The following is a 24317-nucleotide window of genomic DNA, read 5'->3' on the forward strand; positions in this document are numbered from 1 at the left end:
TTAACCATAATCAATAAACTGAATGATGGTGGGTGTGGCTCAGCAGAAAAAGAGTGGGTGTGTCGTTCAGATATGATGTTTGTGTCTCTAAGAATTAAGAAGAAATGGTGCTCACAAAAACTATCCGTGTGTGGCGCAAATATAAGCCACGATCAGTGCTTGTGGAGAGCAAAGAGATCCCTGATGAGGCACTACTATTTGAGAGCAACACTGTAGCGGTCCTCTGTGAGTGTTAAGCCATGCATGTCCCTTACCTTATCATCACACTGTGTGTTGTCTTAGCTAGCTAGCTTGATAGTATATCTTATGCAGCAATGTACATAATCCCCTGCACACACACACACACACACACACACAGCTCCTGTGGAACTAGAAATCATTCGCAAAGAGTGTAGCTATGGTGACAGTCTAACAGCGTACGGTTGCCTGGGTGTACTTAGTGTGGATCACGAGAGAGAGACCTTCCAATACTTAGTGGTCATCACAGAGTGTCAGCCACTGGGCAAGCTACAAGATGCGGAGGTGTTCCGTGTCACACAGACTGCCTTCATACCACTCACCCTACAATCTAAGATGGAGCGCGTGACAGAGGTGGGGAAGTTGCTGGCCTCGGGGAAGTTCTATTTCAGTTATCCCTCGCAAGGAGTGAGCTTCGATCTGCTGTGTTGTGCACAGAAGCAAGGGACGGAGCGGACACAGTTTCACTGGTGAGTATGTGATGTGTGTGTGGGGGTGTGTGATGTGTGATGTGTGTGGGAGGTGGTGCTTAGAGAACGATAGCCATTTGGCATGGAGCTGGCTTCTGCGTACATATTATGACTCTTCTTAAAGGAGCTAAAGGCATGTTCAGTGTACGCAAATTAGCTAATTATCCAGCAACATTGCAAACATTCTCATGCCTCAGTACAAGTACAGCTTACCCTCTTAAATCACAACTAAATGTTTCCGTCATGTCTTTAGGAAAAATAGAGCTTAGGTATTTATTCATATTTGTCTGGCTGTGTGATACCTGTCCTCTCTCTCCTTGTTATAGGAACCGCAGTCTGAGGGTATACCTAGAGAGGTTCGGTGTGTCGTGCTCCAAGTGGTTGTTCCGCGTGATATGTGGCTACGTGGACATTCAGACTCTCTATGCTGGGGACAAGAAAGCAAAGATGGTGCTCATTTCACGAATCAGCTGTGAGAGAGCGGGCACAAGGTGAGGGGGGGGGGTCATTGTGACCAGGGGGTTGGTTTTCTAAGAAACCCTGTAGTAGGGAAGTGGTATAGACTCTCTAACCAAGAGAATGTTGCCCAGTTAATATTCATTATCTTGTCACTGCCTGTAGTAACGATATTGATCCTATGCTAGTGGTACTATCCTCCACAATGTTCTCACATTTCTAGGCCATACTTGATCAGTTTCAGAGCTACACATGATCTGTTATCACACTCCCCTCAGGCTGAATGTGAGAGGCATGAACGATGAAGGTCACGTTGCCAACTTTGTAGAGACAGAGTTAGCCATCCATTGTGACAACAATGTCGCATCATTTGTCCAAATCCGAGGTCTTGTCCCTCTATTCTGGGAGCAGCCTGGACTGCAGACCGCCGGGGGTCTCATACGTATCAAGCTGTCACGGGGATATGCTTGTTCTCATCCTAGCTTTGAGCGCCATTTTGAGTGGTCTCTGCTTCACTACGGACCGATGCTGTGCTGTAATCTACTAGGAGAGCGTAACCAGGAGACTATGCTGAGCAAGGCTTTCAAGGAACACTTTGCTGATCTCAGCAGTGTGAGCACACACACACACACACACACACACACACACACACACACACACACACACCCACACACACACACACACACACACACACACACACACACACACACACCACACACACACACAGTAATGCATGTGATTATCATCAAGCAAATTGAAACACAGCAGCTAATTAGTATTATAGTGTACATTCTGCACTCATTAATTTTTGATTATTGTAACTTCCTCGTACTGTAGGCGTACTGTAGTGAGATGATCTGTTATGATTACCACAAGTTCATCAAGTCCGGGGGCGGAAGTGTGGACTCCACCCTCACACAGACACTCCTCCCACTCATCACACACTTCACAACCTCCCACGGATTCTACCTATCAGAGGATGGGCAACCAATGAGATTGCAGACTGGTACGATAAGAAGCAACTGTCTGGATTGTCTCGATCGCACCAACTCAGTTCAAAACTTTATCGGGCAACAGGTACCTATGTGTGTGATGTGTGGGCGTGTGTGTGATATGTGGGTGTGGGGGTAGTTGATTAAGGTGATGCTGGTTGTAATTCCGTTAGAGTATAGGGTTACTGTTTCCTGGCTGTTGCCTAGGAATCTACGTATCCAACTAAACATGTTTTTATGACCCAGCCTAACACTCTAGTGACCCCCCCCCCCCACAACTAGGTCCTCACGGAGCTATTGGGATCACTGGGGCTCTCGCTGAAAGCCACACTCCTCACACGCTTCAAGCAGCTGCTGGCTACCACCTGGACCAAGAACGGAGACAGTCTCTCTCTCTTCTACTCTGGTACACGTGCTCTGTCCTTTGAGGGAAAGTCCAACAAGGTACAGTGATGCATCAGTTGATACAACACCTGCGAGGGCTGTATATATAGTGCAGTGATGTGCCCACACTGGTCGGTGGTGGTGGTTGGTACTAACCACCTCTAGACAAAAATGAACACCTCTTTATTATACTGCATAAAAGAGGCAAATTTGTATGTTGAATTGAGATTTATCTCGTGATGATAATGTGTGCATGATGGATGTTTGATGTTCAGTTGAAAGGCGGAGCTCGTTCGGTTCAAAGGACAATTCGCAACAACTTCATGGACAGTAACAAACAAGAAGCCATCGAAATGCTGTTGCTTGGCAACGTGTACAGCGGAGACCTCGGCCTGAAGACACGAGCACTGCTCGACCAATCAGATGCATTCAGTAGGTTTCCATGGTAACAACTAGTTATATAGTGACACTGATGCCCCGCCCCCTCAGGTCCTGTGCCGTTCCGAACAGACGTATGTGAGCGATGGAGTGACTTCACTACTTCTGAGAAGCTTCGTGTTGCCATAGGAACATGGAATGTGAATGGTGGTAAACTGATCCACAGCATTGCCCTGAGGGGGAGTCAGTCGCTGGATGATTGGCTACTGGATGGCCCAAAGATATCCGGAGCTGCAACTCAACATGTGAGTTGGTATGAGTACAAATTCTAGGTAGCCAATAAGGATTTTGTAGCCCAGCCCTTTGTAATGTCTATCTAACGGTGTGTTTAAATCAGTGATAAGAGGTAGTTGTATTCTCTGAGAAAAGCCATGGCGAAACCAAATCTTAGGAATTTGGCCTGTTTTATTACTAACTTTGAGTCGTCATAACTTGAGTTTCGATAGAGTACCAGCATAATTAAAAATGCATTTTGTAGCCCTTTAAAAATAAAGGTGAGGCATTTTATAATTATTGTGACTACTCGTCGATTTTCAGCCCGAGGAGTTTGCCACACCCCCTGACATCTACGCTATTGGTTTTGAGGAGATGGTGGGTTTGACAGCCTCCAACATCGTGTCAGCCTCGTCCAGTAACAGGCTTGAGTGGGCGGCTGAGCTCCAGAAGGTGTTGTCACGCCACACCCCCTATGAGCTGTTGACAACCGAACAACTGGTGGGCGTGTGCTTGTACATCTTCATAAGACCCAAGCACATACCGTACATTAGGTGAGTGGGTGGATATGTGTACAGTAAGTGAGTGGGTGGATACATGTACCATACAGTAGATGAGTGGGTGGGTGTGTAGTTAGTGGGCGTATTGATGAAGCTGTGACACCAACTTGAGGTCAGCAGGAACGATTCTAACATTTCATCACCACAGTATAATTTTGCTTGAATAACGTGATAACTATTGAAAGCATAATTATAACCCCACCCCCTATAACCCCGCCCCCTTCTCTCGTGTGTGTAGAGATGTGGCTGTAAGCTCAGTGAAGACTGGGATGTCTGGTAACGCTGGCAACAAGGGGGGTGTGGCTATAAGATTCCTCCTCCACTCTACGTCGCTGTGTTTCGTGTGCTCTCACTTTGCTGCTCACCAGAACAAGGTCATAGAGCGTAACCATGACTACAGTGAGATCTGTCGCAAAGTCTCCTTCCCTCATGTAAGCCACATAATTATTACTTGAGAACTGAAGCGTTGAATATATGGCTGTTTATATAATAATAGTGTTGGATTTACATTTCATGGTATCTACTTATGTACCCATGCATTGATATACCCACTCTACTCACTACAGGGTGGTACAGTGGATATCCACGACTATGTGTTCTGGTGTGGTGACCTCAACTACCGAGTGGACCTGCCCACAACAGCTGCCAAGGACTACATCTCCCACGCTCGCTGGGACAAGCTCAACAAGCAGGACCAGCTGTTCAAGCAGAAGAGAGCAAAGAAAGTAAGAATAGTGTTTGGTATCTTTGTACTGCCAATTCGGCGATACCATGGATAATAGCCCATGGTCCAATTTTCCAATCCAATCCACTACACTCCGTTCATTCAATGGTTTGGGGATTCTTTCGGCTGCCATATCTTGAATTTCGTGGATCCAATGTCACATTTTTTAGGATTTTCTGAAAGCTTAGAAAAAAATAGTTGAAATGGTGTCATCAAAAATCATATTTGAGAGATAAAAGTATTTGCCAATTTGGCGATACCATGAATAAAGCCCATGGTCCAAGGCCGAAAAATGACAAATTAGGGCCCCGACAAAATTTTGGATTGCAACACATCATTTGAAAGGTCTTGTTCTAAGCTTTCAGAAAATCATAAAAATGTTGACATTGGATCAACTGTACTGAAGTTATGGCTGTTGAAAGATGTTCAACTACAATACATCCCCCCATCTCGTTCTTTTAGCTGGCCTGCCATAACTTGAATTCCGTTGATCTAATATCAACGATTTTCTGATTTTCTGAAAGCTTAGAAAGAGACCGTTCAAATAATGTTATCGAAATAGAATACTCTCCCTTGTATCAATATCGCTGCCTCCTTGTCTTTTATGATGCATATTTGAACATGCAGGTGTTCCAAGGCTATATTGAGGGAGACTTGACCTTTGCCCCCACGTACAAGTACGACCAGTTCTCTGACGACTATGACACGAGTGAGAAGTGCCGCACTCCAGCGTGGTGTGACCGTGTGCTGTGGAGGAGGAGGACGTGGGCGGGAGGGGACCCAAAGAGCCTCTCAAGACCTCCTCTCAGTAAGTGCCTGTCTGTGTATGTATGCAATAGATAGATACATGTACTGATAGCAAACTGTTCATAGCTTGTCTTATTGCTCCTCATATGGAGCAAGTGGTTACCAACTACATGTACTGTATCATGTGCAGCTTTACTGTAATTGTCATTTTACACAGGCTCCAAAAAGTTCTTTGTACATTTTGTTGAGGCCTATAAAGACTAGCTAGTGTTGTTTGACTTGAACTTGCTGTAGGATGTTGTTGGCTTGTGTATATATACACCGCTCTCAATCTCACTCTCTGCCCTTGTCTCTGCTACTATAGTAACCAACTGTGCTTCTTCTTTAGATGCAGAGCAGGCCAGTTTGGCAGTACCCTCTGGAATGGACTTTGGTCTTCATCCGTGTGACGCAGGTGTGGTGTGTGGGGGGGAGCTGTCAGGTGACCTGGTTGCCATGGGACACCAGTGGCATCCAGGGAGACTGCTCTACTACAACAGGGCCGAGCTAAAACAGTCAGACCACAGGTAACCAACCACTCGCTGTATCCACTTACTGGACATGTAATGTGTTCGCTTGTTTTTGTAATTATGCAGATAACCACAGCCTTGTATCTTTGATAGGCCGTAATTTGTATTCAGATTGTTCAATTTCAAAACTAATTGATGCATGCAATAGCTCTCAGAATTACCTTTCCAATGGTGTGCTTAGATACAAGTTTTGGGAATAGTCGAAATCCTGCAATTTTAACAAAAGCAAATGATACTCTGTTTTGGTAGTACGCACTGTTCCCTTCATGCAGACCTGTGATAGCTCTGCTGGAGGTGGACATATACAAGGTGGACCCCCCACGGAGGTCAAGAGTGCGTGAGGAGGTGGTCCTGGCCAGCGGACCTTTGAACCCCACCGTGATGGTGCACGAGCTCGAGGAAGGCAAGGAAGTCTCTGTACAGCATCTGCTCGACTCACTCCGGACATACGGGGAGGTGGTGTTGGTCAGGTGAGCAGTCATGTGACTGAGAGTTCATTTAATTAGAATTTTATATTCGGAATATCAAAATCATTGGTTGCCCAGGGTAACGGACGAGAATGTGTTGGTGACATTCAAGAAGTCTACTAGTGCCCTGGCTGCTACTGGTCTCCATGGCAGAGAGGTAAGTAGCCACACCCATTTACATGTGATAACCACACCCCTTTATTAGGTACATGGTGTGAAGGTGAGCGTATCTCTTCGTGAACCCTGGCCTCCGGGGTCAGAGGTCACCACTCCGACACGTAAAGGTCATGGTAGAGTGATTAGACGTCCGACAGTGTCCGTGCTGACTAGTGAACTGTTGGGGGTGGAGTCAGGGGGAGGGGACAATGGAGAGGACCTCATGAGCTTCAGCTTTGAGGACCAAGGGTAAGTCACTATTAGCGTTCCATTTAGACCTTCATTACACATACATGTACGCTGTGTAACTGTTTGTAATGTCAATGTATCCGTATTGTGCTAGCACATGTGCTCCCTGCTAGTACATGTGCTCCCTGCTAGTACATGTGCTCCCTGCTAGTACATATGCTCCCTGCTAGTACATGTGCTCCCTGTATTGTGCTAGAACATGTGCTCTCTGCTTTTCTCTCACTAGGACTCAAGACACAGCATCAGCAATGCCTGCAATGGACGACCATGAAGATGTACAGGACGATCTGGACTCTGATCATCTGGAACAGGAACTGAATGTCTCCTCGTCAGATTCTGATACGGAGGTCACAGTTCAAACAATGAAGCACGCTCAGAGCGAACCAGTCCTACCCCACAGACCCGTACCCCTCAAACGACCAACTGTGCCCCCCAGACCTGGAAACAGTCTCATTAACGTTCAAGAGGCGATAAAAGCACCCCCCAGATCAACCTACAGTAGCGCAAGTCTTCACAGCACGGTTGAAGAACCGCCTCGACCAATTCTTAATCTCCAAACATCGTTAGACGTGCCCCCCAAACCCAAGCCTCGTACTAGGACTGCCGTCCCCTTCACTCTGGGGGACTCTCCAGTGAACAATTCTCCGCAATCACTAACCCCTGAATCTAAGGGAGTGCGGCAAAGTCCTGACCCCCCTAAGAGGCCGATGAGACCACCCCCTCCTTACGTCAATGGCAAGGTCAGTGTGACACACTTTGTGTTAGAAATAATTGTAAATTGTTTCTAGCACTACGATATTTATATACTATATAATATTAGGGATGTGGTTTTCTTTGTCGGTACAGAGTGATCAGCGAGTGAGTCCCCCACAGCCTTACACACCACCCCCTCCCTATAGTGCCTCTACACAAGCACCCGTTGTACCCAAACGTCCTGAACCATCGCGACCTTTGAGACCGCCTCCACCAAAGAGAACTTAATTGAACTCCTCCACAATCATAATTATATTCTAATTATTGCTATAGCTAGCTGTCATGTGTTTGTATATTTTAATAAACTCGATTATATACCTATTAACAGTTAATTTGAATTAATCTCGTGAAACATTTTCAATTTATACAGTATAAAGATTCTAACAAATAAAGTAGATAAATACATAAATCTGTGGCTACGTCGTCTACGTATATATACTAGTTACACAAGCCATCAACAGTTCAACTAGCTACAGTGTATATAAACACAGTTCAGTCAAACGAGATGAGCAGGGGTTCCAGGCTCGTAGTGGGCGGGGCTAACCCTCCATTGGCCACGCCCATATGCTGATGGTGTGTCGGAGTGTACCCTCCTTGATGAGGTACAAACTGAGTGGGTGGAGCTCCGTTGTATGACTGCATCTGTGGCTGGTACTGCACATCCGGCTGTGTGGGGAACGATTGACCCCCCATCATCGCTTGTGGCTGTGTGAGGGTGTGAGGCTGTGGTGGGGGCGGCACCATCGATTGTGTGGTCTGTGTGAAGCTGTGAGGCTGTGGTGGGGCCTGCGTCAACATCTGCGAGGGTTGTGTGAAGGTGTGAGGCTGTGCCATCGATTGTGAGGGTTGTGTGAAGTCATGAGACTGTGCCATCGATTGCGGGGGTTGTGTGAAGGCGTGAGGCTGTGGTGGGGGCTGCACCATCGATTGTGTGGGCTGTGGTGGGGGCTGTGTCAACATCTGCGGGGGCTGTGTGAAGGCGTGAGGCTGTGACTGTGTGAGGGTGTGAGGCTGTGTGAGGGGGGAGGGTTGGTAGGCATTTCCCGGGCCTCCTAGTGTACTATGCATGTAGCCCATATCGGATGGGCTGCTTCCATACACTTGGGGTTGAGTAACTGCCGGTGGAATTGAGGTCTGTAGGGGTTAACAGTGGGATTACATACACACTGTAACTAATAATAGCTAATAGAGTGGTATTGTCACAAATAAAAAGTTTGGCCTGTAGCTTGAAATGTTCTTAAGTACTGACAAATCTAATTTGACAAGGCCTGGTTGAAACAATTAATACAGGCAAATAGCCATTATTAGGGAGCCAGATAATGGTTGCCTAAGGAGATAGTAGCTCTCACCATGGAGACAGGCTGTTGGTAGGAGAGTGGTTGAGAGGTCAGTGATGGCTGATAGAGTCCATCGTTGTATGGTGGCTGTGTGTACATACTAACAGCCGGCTGGTAGGGGGGCGGGGCAGGTTCATAGTCCACCTTCATCGGGAGGGGGGCAGCTTGCTCCCCTGGGTTGAGAGACAGAGAGTGGAATGGAACGCCCTCCACTGGTCCTGGTTCCATTTTACTGCCATAGGGAACACCCTCCACTGGTTCGGGTTCCATTCTACTGCCATAGGCCCTACAAGAGTATGTGAATGATTAGCGTACAAAGAGTATGCAATTCAAGGCTTCAAAACCAACGTAATTACACGCATATAATCAACATACCCTCCCTGTCCAAACTGCTGATGCATCACTTGTTGTTCCTTGGCAATCAGTTGCAGTCTCTCCGCCTCTCTCTGCTGAATCAGCTGTTTCTCGTACTCTGACCTCTGCGTCTGAAGATCGTCCAGCCGCTGTTTCTGCAGGGCTTGTTGGAACGTGAACTGCTCTGCCTTTTGTTGACGAAGGAGTGCTAGTTTCTGTTCCATTTGCATCCTAGCCAGCAATGTTTGCTCTTGCTCTTGTTGACGAATCTTGTCCTGATGTTCCCGCCTCATTCGATTGAGCGTCACTCGCGCTTCTTTAGCCTCGTCCAGTTTATGGATAATCTCCTGTTGCCGTGCTACAGTGGGGGGGGGGGGGGGGGTCAAATGGTTGACTGGGTAGAATAGGATGATCAAAAGAATACAATTTTACAGCTAATTGGTTAATAACAAGCGACTTATGTAGCATATCATCAGGCCATAATTATAGTTACACAAGTAATGTTGTTTGTACATTGAACATCTTTCAGCTGCCATAACTTGAGTATCGTTGATCCAATGTTAAAAATATTTTAATTTTCTGAAAGCTTAGAACAAAACCTTTCAAATGATGTGTTTAAATCCAAAATTCGTTATGGGCCCTAATTTGTCATTTTTCGGCCTTGGACCATGGGCTATAATCCATGGTATTTGGCCAAAAGTGGCAAATTCTGTCATCGCTCAAATATGAACTTTGGTGGTACCATTTGAAAGGTCTCTTCCTAAGCTTTCATGAAATCATAAAATCATTGACATTGGATCAATGAAATTCAAGTTATGGCAGCTGAAGAGTCCTCGAGTCATTGATTTAAATGCTCACTTTTCTTCTGTTGCACATCGTCTATCTGCTTGAGTAGCTGTGGCTGGAGGGCGGTGAGGTTTTGATAGTGTGAGAGGATGACAGGGTCCGTGGCAACACTACCCCCCAGGGAGTTGACCTCCTGCAGACGTGCCATGAACATCTCTACAGTCTTGCGTACACTCTCAGCCAGCGGACTCCCACTCACACCCTCACTCAGCACCATCGCCTGTGTGGGCGGTATTGTCAGGAGTGGACACAAAGTAATCATTACTTAAACTTTCACCATTGAAAAGGTAATTCTGAGAGCTATTGAATGCATCATAAAATTGAACACAAATGACAGGCTCTTAAAGATAGCCACCAAATCCTTACGGGAGGTCCAACGTCTGTGTGGGTGTGGCCAGTTGCCGTGGAAGTGGGCGGAGGTACTTGTTGCTCTTTACGCTGATCCCAGTAATTGCGATCAAGATATCGTGCCAACTGTGTTATTATAACACATTAATTGAGATTCAATGTAACATGATATTTAACTCACATTGGGGTCAGAATTATCTTCAGGCTCAGCAGGACCTCCGTTATAGTAGTTAGTGGGCGGGGCCTGGCTCTGTGGGGGGTAATGGGTGGGGGTGGAGTAAGGACACACATGTTGCATAACTACTAGTACCAAGAGTTGAGAGTTTACTGTTACATCACTAGTACACAGGTTAGATGCTATTCTGCATACACTGTATAATCCACTCACTGCTGGTATAGGGTTGTGCACAATGGATGCATACAGCGTACTGGCAGGAGGGGGTGGGGCAGAGGGCGTGGTCGATGATATAGAGACGGACGGAGACGAGGCTCTCTTGGGAGGTGGCTTGTCTTTATTCTCAGCCTCATTCAGAGACATAGCAATGGCTATCTGCAGGTCATCGTCCTCCTGTATCTGAGTGTTACCTGACACAGCAGGGGCGGTGGTTTGAGCCTCCCTCGCCAACGTGCTGTTAAGATACTCTGGAGGGAGGTCAGAGTTCGAGGAGGAGGGGGCGGGGCTGGAATTTGTTACCGTTCCAGTTCCAGTTCCAGTTCCGGAATCGAGTTTCTTGAAGCAGATGTCACAGACTCTAGTAGGCATATCGATGCCAAACTCCATCAGAGGAGCTCTTTTCCCTGAGCACTGAGTGCACACGCTCTTACCGCAGTTACGGCAATGGTGCTGGAGGAAAAAAAAAGAGTAAATGATGTTTGTTTGTTTGTGTTATGATTTTTACTCACCCTGAAGTGACCTTTGAACCTGTTAAACTCTTGACGACAGGCGTAGCACTTGTCATTAAGGTCAAACTCTGGAGGCTTCTTCATGAAGGCAGCAGAAGCAACCTACACACACACAGCATAGGAACTTAAACACAATGTATGGTCTGGAAGAAAACATCAATGGCCAGTATAATAATTCTATATAATCTCTCACCTGAGTCTCTGGGACGTGGAAACCTTCTCTCTCCAGTTCAAAGAAGACGTCGACCACGGCCTTGTAGTTGGTCTGTGCTCCAAACGCCACCTTCCATTCCCCAACTAGTTCAAGAGCCTTGTCCACCGTCTTGGCTCCACTCTGTGAGGGAGGGGGGTATTGAGGGAGGGGGCATTGATGGGGGGGGGGGCATTGATGGGGGGGTATTGATGGGGGGTATTGAGAGGGGGCATTGATGGGGGGGTATTGATGGGGGGTATTGAGGGAGGGGGCATTGATGGGGGGGGTATTGATGGGGGGGCTGTTAGCAGCTAGTACACACACTGTCCACCAGACACTAACACAAGGCTCATATAATACACAAGGAAGTGTGAACACATAAATATCATATTAGGGACAACCCATCAAATACCTCCAGTCCTACAGTACAGACATTTAGCGCTCTCTATCTGCAAATTACACAGTCATTAGCACTCGCTAGTGTAGGTACCTTTGAGGATATGATGATCTCCTTAATGATATTCATAAACTCCTTGGAGAGAACCTCGCTGTGTACGTCAGTGGAGCAGTTCTTCATGACAGAGTCCAGCACTAGCAGCGTGTAGTAGAGCACTGTAGAGTCGTTGTCAAGGAGACGCTTACGAAACTCTTTCATCACCGTCTTTATACTGAGGAATTGTGCACAGTCAGCAGTAATGGTTTACAATAAGACTCATAGGGAAAACATTTTACTATTATCGGAGGTCAGATTCAACGTTAAGGCCAACTAGATATACTAGAGGTTACAGTATGTCAACGTACGTGACGTTCTTGGACTTTATCTCCTCGACTATCTCCAGGATGGCCTCCCAGTCAGGGTCAGAATGAGCTGGGCTAGTAGCTTTCTCTGTGAGGGGGGAGGGGGTAGTTGTAGTGTTGGGGTATATACGGCTGTGGAAACTCACCTAGTAGCTGCTTGAAGTTGACCATCTTCTTGTATGGTTGGCTGTAGTGTAGTTTATAGCTAGTGTTCTGTGAAACTTTTACAGTGTATTTTGCTTTGTGGTTGTGACTGTGGCTGTACTGTTGATGACAATGCATACATAATCATAGTTTCTGTTATGCTTCCGCTTGTGGTCACAAGGCTCAGCCATGTGACCTGCGCAACCACGAGCCACGCCCCCTTTTTAATCACATGCACAGAAAGAGGGGGAGTGGCTCGTAGTTTGCAGGATTTGCTGCAGGAGATCTGAGAAACATGGCTAGCCCAACAGCGACTCTGCTGATCCTGCTGTGCACACTAGTTGCACACTGCTATTGCAAGCCCAACATTATCTTCTTGCTCACAGATGATCAGGACCTTACCTTGGGTGGAATGACTCCCCTCTCCTTCACAAACAGTCTCATGGAAAAAGAAGGAGGAACTCTAAAGAACTTTTTTGTCAACACCCCAGTTTGCTGTCCCTCTAGGACCACTCTCCTTACTGGTATCTACCCTCACAACTGGCATGTGACGTCGGGCCCTTCCTGCATGCACATGGGAGTCACCAACTCTAACTTTCAGCAGGCAACCATTGGAGTTCAGATGAAGAAGCTAAACTACACTACTGGCATGTTTGGGAAGCTCCTAAATCCAAATGGTATGACTCCTTATTGTAAGAAAGATAGTGATGGAAAATACCAGCCCCTCCCAGGCTTTGACAACTACACTGCAATGTGCAATGACAACCGATATTTTAAGAACACTTTCACAAAGAATGGTGTACCATTCTCCAGTGGAACAGAACCACAGGACTACCTCACTTCAATAATTGGAAACGCTACCATTGACTTTATGGACAATGCTCTGAGTAAGGGAGAGCCATTCTTTGTATATGTGGCCCCACATGCTCCTCACGTCCCCTCCACACCGGCTCCCTGGTATATGGACAATTTTGCCGGAATCAATGCTCCTCGCACTCCAAACTATAACTACTCGGCTCTGGACCATCACTATGTTATTCGCAGTCAGCCACCTCTCTCTACCAAAATTGCTGGCGAGGTTGATGAACTATTCCGTAATCGATGGAGGACTCTTCTCTCTGTGGATGACATCACTAGAGCTGCAGTCGACTTGCTGAAGAAACACAATGCAATGGACAATACCTATATCGTTGCTACTAGCGACCATGGGTTCAATCTCGGACAATTAAGACTACCCAGTTGCAAGCTGCAACCGTACGATCACGACATACGAGTGCCATTTCATATATACGGGCCGAAGATTTCCGCTGGTAGTTCATTTGACTTTGTAGCAGGAATGGTGGATGTGTCTCCAACAATTGTTTCACTAGGAGAGGGTACACCAATCGATACCATGGATGGAAAGAGCTTTGCAAAGCTTGTAATGGGAGGCAATAAAGAGGAGGAGAGAGACATGCACATGATCGAGTATTGGAGTCTTGGAAATGTTGTTCGTTATGAGCACTATATTGACATGCCCAACAACACGTACATTGGAGCTCGTCTCATTAACTCCACCCACAACTATCTCTATGCTGAGTTTTATGATGGAGAGAATGTTGTCTCATTTGACACCCCACTCGAGTACGAGCTATTTGATTTGAGCAAGGACCCCTACCAGATGACCAACCTCTACCAGCACGGAGACGCTACTGCACAGGCAGTTACAAAGCAGCTATACGATTTTATACACAAGCAAGTGCAGTGCAAAGGAAAAACTTGTCAGTAAACATAATAATTATGATGTAGAATACATGACATTGTGTAGGTGAAAAACGAGCCACTCCCCCATTTCCTGCAGATTAGCTAGTTCCTGTGTTTGTCTAGCTAGCTAGCTAGCTTGTCTTTATAATAAGTTTTGTGGTTTTCAGTATAAGGTAGCACAGTGCAGAAAGCTAACACTAACACAAACACAAAGTTGCAGCATGTCTAGAGATATTATACTCGTTTCCAAGCTCAAAGAATGTGTCCAAGGTAAGAACATTGCATGCAGCGCTAGCTAGCTATACCAAGGTAAGAACATTGCATACATGATATGCAGCGCTAGCTAGCTAGCTAGCTAGCTAAAATAACTTCACAATACTGTCACCTACAGAGGCTGTCGTGTTCTTGCGAACCCTGGGAGACTTCAGGATACCTGCAGTTGTGGAGCGACGTCGCAAGGAACTGTTGACAAAGCTAGAAGGAGCTCAGGGGGATACTCGTCGTGAAAAACCACCTAAGTTTGAAGAATCTCCTGAAAAAGAAGTAGCTACTCCACCAGTAGTGAAGAGAGTAAAAAATGAAGAGAAGCAGAAGGCAAAAGAGCCTACTAAAGAGAGTGACAAAGAGCATGAAGGCAGCCCTGGGCCCGACTCCGGTGTGACAAGCCCCAGTCGTCGAGACAGCAAGGTGGTGAACAGTCTAGTGAGCGGTTTTGAGAATCTCCATGCAACAGCCAAGAAAGCAGAGGTAGAAGAGACCCCCAAGAAATGGCAAGTGCCACTACGCAAGACAAGAAAGCCAGCAGACTTCCCAGCTGAGGAGGGCAAGCCTATGCTTGAAGATAACACGACCGAAACGATTGAAGATAGCAAAATCGAAATTGTTGAAGACAGCAAAACTGAAACAATTGAAGATTCGAACGAGCTCAAGCCGGAAGCATCAGGAAAACGAGGTAGCACGCACAGTTTGGACAGCACTGGGAGTACTGAACCAGACGCCGCAACACCAAAGAGCAAGAAAAAAAGCAGCAAATTCGGTCTGCTAAAGAGCAAGAAGAAACGTGGTGGCCGGGACAAATCCCCAGCACCTCCACGCAAAGAAATCCCTGCCACTGAAGAACCCAATAAAAATGATACTAGTGCCGTGGAGGTAGAGGAGGCCGAGCCTGCAGTGCCTGAGGTGGTGGTGATGGAAGAGGGAGTCAAAATAAGTGGCAAATTGGAGTACAAAGTCAAGACACGATTGAGCAGCAAGTTTGTGAGCAAGGAGGTCAAATTGAAGGAGAGTACGTTGTACATTGGAGACAAGGACACTGTGATGATGCTGGGATGCACTGTACAGGGCAACGACGCAGGGTTCGAGGTCTTCAGCCATTCAACACAAAAGGCACACATTTTCAAAGTGTCTGAAGGAGGAGACGAAGCTAAAGGGAACTGGGTGGTTGCTATTCAGACGGCCATTGATGAAGTGACGCCTCCCAAAGAGGAAGGTAAGTTGTGTGTCATTCTCACCATTGAATAGGGATTGTCGCTCAACAAAATACAGCTTTGTTTGTGTATAAACCGTTCTTTGTTTACATAAACACTATAAATTAATCAGGTGTGTGTGTGTGCACTTTCCTTTTGGTTCCTTTGCATTTGAGGAAGTAGTGATCAGATTCAATGGTTTATTATGCAAATTAACAGTAAACAAACCCATTTTAGGGGATGCTAGAATAGTGTCAGCAGTTGATAAGATTGTAGACTTGATTATTACCAAGGACAACCTCCAGCACTTTATCACCCCTCACTTATCACCCCTCACTTATCACACACCCACCCACTCCACAGATCCCACAGAGTCCACATCTGCAGACACAGTACCAGCCATCCAAGTCATCGAGCCTGAGCCCACTCCAGAGAAGCCCAGCGAAGCTTCCAAGAAGCAGCACAGAGAATCTAAAGCACTCGAGGTCAAGAAGCCAATAAAGAGTCTGCCCACACAAGAAGTCATCAAGGGCTACGTGCACAGACTGAAAACTGGTGGTATACGATCACGCTGGGAGAAGACGTACTGCGTGGTGACCCACTCGGCTCTATACTTCACAGAGGATGAAGCACATTCAGAGTATGAGCAGATGTTTCAAGTGGTGGCGGGGGAGGCCATCTTCACTGAGAAGGAGAAAGGACACGACAAAAACTCAAAGGTCAGTGAATATCCTCAAGGAACCATTATACTGTAGTCTGCATTATATATGGAGCTCTAGCTATAATAGGTGTGAATAGCTCTTAGTTGACTTGCCAACTTGCTGCCCCTAACATTTATAGTGCTCCTAATTATGTCTTTACTTCATGCATACCCTCATAGAGTGTGGTGATCAAGATGGGCAAGAAGTCAGAGCAGATCTCCATTGACAAGAAGGATTTCTCCACCTGGTGGAGTGTGTTACAGCAAGCTTACTGCTTTGGAGAATCTCTCGAGTTCAACGAAGAGGATGACATCTGTGAGCACTGTTCATGTGTAGATAACTAAGTACACCTATCAAAGCTAGCTGCTGTTGTTGCAAGGGCATGTATGGTTGAAGTAGTTTCAGTGTTCTACAGAGCATCATATCACTATACAAACACTATTCATGAGAACAGGACACAGCTTTGTGTGTATACAGTGTTGTGCTGATGTGTATGCATGTAGTCTAGTGTCTACAGCCAACTAGTCATAATGGCCCCTGAATTCTCCCATTAGCAGTTGACATAATTGCCTGGCTATACAATAACCCTGTGGTGGTGTGTTACTAGTAGCTGATAGTATATTGTGGGGTCATATGAATGCAATGGGTGGTAGCCAAAGCCTACACAATCTAAAGAGGTATACTCCCACAAAAAAGGAATTTTGGGAATGCTTTTGTGTACTGTATTTTACTTACAGTTGGCTTTTTATGTACACTGTAGAATGAATGATTACGGATTGGGGTTTGTGTAGAAATGACAAATACAAGTTTCTGTATGGACATGTGTTTGTTGTCAATCATAATTGTGTGTTTCTCTATCCAATACACACCACAATGGTTATGGTAGGACTGACAGCACCTGTTTCCCAGCTGGCCATGTAGTCCCCTGCAGTATAGTTAAGGTCATTCACGGTCTCGTGTTGCAACTGATTATGACTGAAGTTGAGCGGGTGTGAATTGTCAATCAACAGTTGTAGTCCATTGTGTAAGATATACAGTCTAAAATTCCAGCCATCTTACTTCAGATTACAGTGTGGGCTAAACTAGTGCATACCTTCACACACACACACACACACACACACACGCACGCACGCACGCACGCACGCACGCACGCACACACACACACACACACACACACACACACACACCACCCCCTCACACACACACACACACACACACACACACACACACACACACACACACACACACCACCCCCCTCACACACACACACACACACACACACACACACACACACACCACCCCCCTCACACACACACACACACACACACACACACACACACACACACACACACACACCACCCCCTCACACACACACACACACACACACACACACCACCCCCCTCACACACACACACACACACACACACACACACACACACACACACACACACACACACACACACACACACCACCCCCTCACACACACACACACACACACACCACCCCCCTCACACACACACACACACACACCACCCCCCTCACACACACGCACACACGCACGCACACACACACACACACACGCACACACACACCACCCCCTCACACACACACACACACACACACACACACACACACACACACACACACACACGCACACACACACCACACACACACACACACACACACACACACACACACACACACACACACACACACGTACACACACTCTCTCTTGTATACTACTATAATCACACACCCCTCCGCCCACACACACACAGCGGAAGAAGAGCTTATCGAAGAGGACCTGTACGAGGATGTAGCCTCTGTACCCCCAGTGCCCAGCAGCCCTCGTCCCAGCCGCCCCTTCGTATCCGAGGTCAGCCCTGAAGATGACATCATCATTGACGAGGATATATACGAAGACACGGATGATTTCTTACCTCAAGCCGCCAGCGAGTATCAACTACCAGTAGTCACCATGGCACCAAAACTCCCGGGTGGACACCCCGCCAACCTCCCGGGACTACCCCCTCGTAACACCCCCCCTGCACAGCCTTCCCTCCCCCCACGAAACCCCGGACCCCCGCTACCATCAAGGGGTAGCCTCCCTTCAAAACCGCCTGCTCCTAAACTGCCTGTTCCTAAGCTCCCTGCTGCCCTGCCCCCCACCCCCAAAGGACCCGCTCCTATACCAACCACAAATTCGGACGACGAAGATCTGTACGATGACGTTGTTGCTCAAAATGCTGACGACGACGACGACAATTACGATGATGTGGTGATCGGGGGCGATGATGACACGTACGATGATGTCGTTGTCAATGAAGAACCTATCACGGAAGATTTTTACGAGGATATGACGCCAGGGCAGGAGTCGCTACAGGAAGATTACGTTGTTATGGAACACGGCGAGGGAGAGGTTGATGATGACGATGGAGAACTGTATGTAGATGTTGAAGCCCCGCCCACTATAACCACACCCACACCACCCACTCCAAAATCCGCCTCCCCCAAAACCAAACCAGCAAACAGTACTTTCTCGAGGATGTTTGGGGGACGAAAGGGCTCTCACGTACTAACCGTCCACAGTGGACAACTCTCGTATAGAGCTCCTAAGAAGACAAAATTTGAAGAGAAATTCGCTACCATTGAAGAAACAAATATGCTAGTGTACAAGACCTCCTCTGACAAGAAACACCAAGAGAAGATTCCCCTCGGGGAGTGTGCACTTGAACTAGGGTCTAAAGAAGCTGGGGCCGGAGAACATGCTCTGAGGATCACTAAAGGTGGCAAGGTCCATCACTTCAGCTTCAAGAGTCAACAGGATGAAAGTGGATGGGTGGAAGTTCTCAAGAAATTTGTTAAATACGCGCCTGTGAGTGCGGGTGAGCAACAAGTGTACCAAGCCACCGAGGACCACATTGCCGAGACAACCGACGAAATCACGTTCAAGAAAGGCTCGTATATTCGTTTGATAAGTAAGGACAATGAGGCAGTGTGGTTCGGACAGTTGGGTAATGAGGCTTTGGTGTTTGATGGCAATACTGGCCGGTTTCCAGCTGAGAAAGTCATGCTAGCAGAAGACATGTACATTTAGCATGTGTGTTCGTTCAACAGTTTGTGTAATGAAAGACAATGTAGATTTTACTGTGTATATTATTTTTGAGTCATTTGAATGCACTTTTGTTTGTTTAATTATAATTTTGAAGAATAGAGCTTTTTGTATATAATACAAGATTCATATACCATTATTGAGTATTGATACTAGCTTGCACACGTATGTGTGTGTGTCACCAGAGACATGTATATAGCTGAGTCATCACTATGCTGCATGCATGCATGGGGAATGTACTTTTTTGGCTTGATAATAAAAACGGAAGATATCAATATCAGTAATCGATACTTGCAACAATGAAGCGTGTGTTTACACAATGACAGTAAAGAATGTCACACTCATAACATATCAACATATCATATTACATATTGTACAGTCTATTTAACTCTGCGTCCTCTCCAGTAAACATGGCGTTGGTCAGTCCTTGGTAATATGCTCCTGGCTGATCGTCTCACTTTCTTTCTCTCTGCTCGGTGCTCTTTTTGTTGCTTTTGCTTCTCATCTTCGCTACCATCCTTCTGTGTGGTGTGTGTGATGTGTGATGTGTGTGTGGTGTGTGTGTGTGTGTGTGTGTGTGGTGTGTGTGTGTGGTGTGTGCTGTACAGTGCACGGTTGCATGTAGGTATCACATACACACTACTATTGTAACAACAGTGTTCCTTGAATGAACTCCTCACCTTTGCCAGTGTGATGGTGACCTCTCTGCTACCAAGCACTGAACCTGTCTGTCTCACATTCTTCAACTCTGACACACCCTCTGACACTAAACGCTGGCCCAGAGATGACCTGAGGGCATGTAATACCATAACAATTAAACATTATCTATTCATTGTATACTCACTTTGAGTGCTTGCTTTTAGATGCACGATCTTCAGTCTGGGATAATGGTACCATCTGCACAGTTTTCTTGGTTTCCGTGGTTGCAATGGCCCGAGGTCGGTCAGCTGCTCTCCGTGCTTCTTCCCAGTCTTCCTCTGAGCTACTATCCTCGTCACTCACACGCCCCTCTAACTCCTAGGAGCAACGGAGCAATCTCATTGGGCGTAAATCAGTTGCTATAATTAGCGCCTTACCATTTCCTCGTGTTCCTCTTTTATAAAGGTCTTCTTTTTGTTCTTTACTCTCTCCCTATGAGCCATGAGTGGATGAAGTAACTGGAATTCTTCACTCTCAACATCCGCTTCAAAGTCAGGGTTTGAGAATAAGGAGGAGAATCGCTCGTCTCCCGTTGGATTGGCCACGTCTGTATTAGTGGGTGTGGCTTTGTCCGAGAGCATTTTTTCAGCCAACAGTCGATTTACTTTGGGAAGTTTCTGTAGGGAATACATATATGTGCATGAGAGGTCACCAAAGGTCATAGTACAGTTATTGTTGCACATGAGAGGTCACCAAAGGTCATAGTACAGCTATTGTTGATTGCCAACCTTTTGTCGTATTCTGTTGGCTCTTGCTTCTTCTAGTCGTTTTTTTATCCTCTCTTTTCTGTACTCATCGTATGCAAACGGTTGAGCAATGGCCTTTGCCTGTGAGAAAAATACAATATTAAATGTGTTTATGTATTACAATCAGTCATGCACACATCTGCTTATGGTGTGTGGTGTTGGTAGGGGATTATGCAAAGGAGGAAGGGAGCAGGAAACAGTGTTTGAACACAGAACACATACAAGAGGTGAGGTCTATTCTACTGAGAAATGTGGCTTTCTGTGTGGAAGCACTGTCAGTCATGCCACAAGTATGTCAACTGCTAATTGTAGATTGTACAAAGTGTTGTTTTGATGGAGGGAATTTTTGCACAGGAAACCAGTAACAGAGCCAAACACCTTGTCTAGCTGCACCAGCCAAATCAATAACATCCTTAACAGACTATAAATATATACATTCCTTGTAAGGAATGACGTGAGTATAGGATTTATGTTACCTTGTGATAGAGTTTCATGTCCATGAAGAAGCCATGCATGTACGCTCGGAGGAGGTTTGAGCCAATCAGATGTGAGAGACCTATTGTAGAGTGGGTGGGGTATATACACACATCATGTGACTATCATGTGATCCGCTCACCTAGAGTATCGAGGTCCTGACGTGTAACAAACTTGTAGTCCTCGTATACAGTTGGTTCAGGGTTCTCCTCGAGCTCCTCCGTCAGATTATCCAGGAAAGAGCACCACTTGGGGGCGGGGCCTATAGCCTGGGGGGGGGGGTAAGGAGAGGGGATGCTTCAATATTACACATGTGTATAGCTGGTTCTATTTCTAGGAAGAAATTCCTAAAAAACTGATTGGTTTGTCCAAATTCCAAATGAACATGCACTCACGGGAATATAGTAGCTCAGCACACGAGTGTCCTCTGTTGCCATGATCACCAGTCCAGAGTCAGGGAGGTGACAAAGATCATTAATGGAGTTCTCAGGCTCAACAGAAGTAAATGCTGAGCCCTGTGACAAGCAAGTACAGTAAGCAAGTCAGTAAGCAAGTCAGTAAGCAAGTAGTATTCAGGTTCATTCAATAAGGAAAAAGTAGCAGTTTTATTCCTTTTTTAACCCAATTTCGGCACAATATCACACATGTATGTAACTACCTCAATGCATAATTCTACTGTCCATTCTACTATAGTAACAGTAACTATTGCAAGGGCAACCTTTACCAGTTGGTATTTATTCTTGCACAATAATTATTATCATCAGTATTGAATGATTGCACGCTGTCACGTACATCTTTCTCATGCCATATCTTGAGTATCTTGCTATCAGCCGAGAGCACAAGCCCCTCCTTCTTCTGGAAGGCAATGGAGTGGATGGGAAAGCCATAGTAGTGATCCTTGACAGTGTGTGGGCGGGGGGAGCGTAGATCATAGAGCAACACTTGTCCAGCTGATGTCCCCACGGCGAGATTGAGTGAGTCTTTATAACAGAGGGCTGTCACACTTGGAGGGGAGTCACTGGGAGGGGGTGGGGACTGATGTGACCACACCCACTTGTCAGTATATAACTTACGTGTCTCCCTCTTCTACTGGTAGGGCCACCTCCCCCACACACAGTCCAGAGCGCGGGTCCCAGCACTCAACCGTACCCTGTGTGTGTGTGTGTGTACTTGTGAGCTATATGTAGCGTACGTTTGATTGAACTCTGACCTCTTCTGTTCCTGCAGTGAACAACTGATGCTCTGAGTTGAATGCACACGATGTACAACCACTACAGGGACAGAATGACGTAATCCATTAGGCACTAAAGGCACACTACAAACACCCCACACACCCACACACACACACAACTAGCTGACCTTGACTTAGACTTGAGAGGAGTAAGAAAGCGGCCTTGCTCGAGATTTAGCCGATATATGTCTGAACTGGGCATGGGAATTGATATATGCATACTCATTACATACACAGTCCAATACCCACCAATCAGAAGTAATATAGAGATCACATGACTGGCGGTGATAGTCCAGGTCTCGTCCAGACCTCGGTATACGGGTACGATAGTAGAAGCCATACTACACCAGAGGGACGGAGGGTATGATGAGTTATCAACAGCACAAGGCAGCTCTCACCTGAGCATGGAACTCCAGCTGTCGGTTGCTAAGCAGCAGCACAAACTATGGAAGAAATGACTAGAGTTCTTATTGGGTCATAAGTTGTAACATTTTAGTGGGTTAATTACCAAAGCAAAACATGCCTCAGTAGCTCTATGCCTCACTAGCTCTATGCCTCACTAGCTCTATGCCTCACTAGCTCTATGCCTCACTAGCTCTATGCCTCAGTAGCTCTATGCCTCAGTAGCTCTATGCCTCAGTAGCTCTATGCCTCACTAGCTCTATGCCTCAGTAGCTCTATGCCTCAGTAGCTCTATGCCTCACTAGCTCTAACTATGTCGGGAGAGTCATCTCAAAAGCTTTGATATGGCCAATTTTCAGTAAAAGACCGCGAGCTATGTAGCCTTGGTAAAATAACATATGCATGAGATAACAACGTTAACGCTGCTAGACATGTGTTAGCATCAGCTGACCTTGGAATAGTCCTCAGAGAGCATGTTGAAGTTGACCACCTCGGCATCCACACAACGCTCAAACTTCATTGACAGCTGGTGAACATCATAGCAACGAATCCTAGGCTTGTACACACCTGAGATGAGACAGATAGCAATATTATAAGGTCATGGGTTCAAGTTAGGCAATCTGTGTACTTCTTATAATCGTACATATCTCCTTGTACACTATTATACCTCCCACCTGTAGTTAATATGTACTGGCCGTCTGGACTGGTTTTCACTCGTGTGGAGGCCACTGGCATTGTGAAGTCCTGGATTAGCTCAATACGACGACGAAGACCTATAATAAAACAGCGAGATATGAACAGTCTGTGGTTGCATCAACTCACCGATGTCATTTTTGAGTAGTGTACGTCTTTTCCTCTCTGAGATCCATTCTGGTAGAGACTTCCCAGCACTGAGGTTGTACACCTTCACACTGTTGGCTGTAGATACTTGCATTTTAACTATTATCACAGCCACGTGGGTGTTGTCATTCTAATTAAAGCCCATTTTCCACCACATGGTTGAAGTTATACAAGAAGCCAACTCTCTCTTTGCTGCTTGTACCATCTACAGCCCCTCTCTGGAGAGATAATGCCAGTTGCTGCAAGAGGCCACGGAGGAGGTGTCTCCTGTATCAATAAAGTCAAGTACGGAGCTATGATTGGAGGTGCAGTGGGTCTGTCCATAGGAGCCATCTTCGGGACTGTTGCTGGCATCAGATATGGTCTGCGTGGAAGAGAACTAATAACGAACTTGGGAAAAGTCATGATACAAACTGGAGGAACATTCGGCACCTTCATGGGCATAGGCAGTGCCATAAGATGTTAGCCAACTTAACTGTGCTTGTTTCAGTGTAGATTCATAATATAATAGATTATGTGTGCTTGTTTCCAGACTATTGGTGGCCGGCCCACAAATAAAATTATG

At 46.3% G+C, this 24317-nt stretch overlaps 3 protein-coding genes and 1 pseudogene across 4 annotated transcripts; 2 read left to right on the forward strand and 2 right to left on the reverse strand.

Moving 5' to 3' along the window:
* Positions 1-56: 56 nt before the first annotated feature.
* Positions 57-7757, forward strand: LOC135351867 (synaptojanin-1-like). The gene is made up of 18 exons (XM_064550974.1): positions 57-225; positions 359-707; positions 1034-1198; positions 1442-1775; positions 2001-2240; positions 2438-2599; positions 2815-2971; positions 3029-3222; positions 3515-3744; positions 3989-4181; positions 4317-4475; positions 5102-5282; positions 5610-5787; positions 6063-6260; positions 6336-6414; positions 6463-6662; positions 6889-7402; positions 7509-7757. Exons 1-18 carry the CDS (start codon positions 105-107, stop codon positions 7641-7643), a joined length of 3789 nt encoding a protein of 1262 aa, XP_064407044.1. The 5' UTR covers positions 57-104; the 3' UTR covers positions 7644-7757.
* On the reverse strand, positions 7744-12501 carry LOC135351870 (hepatocyte growth factor-regulated tyrosine kinase substrate-like). The gene is made up of 12 exons (XM_064550979.1): positions 12341-12501; positions 12198-12282; positions 11887-12064; positions 11397-11537; positions 11204-11305; positions 10689-11144; positions 10482-10550; positions 10319-10426; positions 9965-10172; positions 9128-9464; positions 8765-9038; positions 7744-8549 (listed from the first exon to the last, which is right to left on the reverse strand). Exons 1-12 carry the CDS (start codon positions 12474-12476, stop codon positions 7908-7910), a joined length of 2736 nt encoding a protein of 911 aa, XP_064407049.1. The 5' UTR covers positions 12477-12501; the 3' UTR covers positions 7744-7907.
* Positions 12502-12583: 82 nt separating this feature from the next.
* On the forward strand, positions 12584-19499 carry LOC135351889 (uncharacterized; annotated as a pseudogene).
* A 114-nt stretch (positions 19500-19613) lies between these two features.
* On the reverse strand, positions 19614-24294 carry LOC135351875 (nucleolar protein 10-like). Of its 2 annotated transcripts, XM_064550985.1 has the most exons (17): positions 23735-24294; positions 23587-23685; positions 23364-23479; positions 22909-22953; positions 22760-22851; positions 22639-22704; positions 22490-22550; positions 22353-22429; positions 22072-22297; positions 21675-21794; positions 21422-21548; positions 21282-21361; positions 20788-20886; positions 20437-20676; positions 20205-20377; positions 20041-20149; positions 19614-19881 (listed from the first exon to the last, which is right to left on the reverse strand). In XM_064550985.1, exons 1-17 carry the CDS (start codon positions 23844-23846, stop codon positions 19741-19743), a joined length of 1983 nt encoding a protein of 660 aa, XP_064407055.1. In that variant the 5' UTR covers positions 23847-24294; the 3' UTR covers positions 19614-19740. The 2 variants fall into 2 exon arrangements, with proteins under 2 accessions (XP_064407055.1, XP_064407056.1); XM_064550986.1 differs by lacking the exon at positions 23735-24294 and having other exon boundaries at positions 22639-22699.
* Between the last annotated feature and the right edge of the window lie 23 nt (positions 24295-24317).

This window comes from Halichondria panicea, chromosome 17 (assembly GCF_963675165.1).
Source record: "Halichondria panicea chromosome 17, odHalPani1.1, whole genome shotgun sequence".
In the NCBI taxonomy this organism is placed as follows: Eukaryota; Metazoa; Porifera; class Demospongiae; order Suberitida; family Halichondriidae; genus Halichondria; species Halichondria panicea.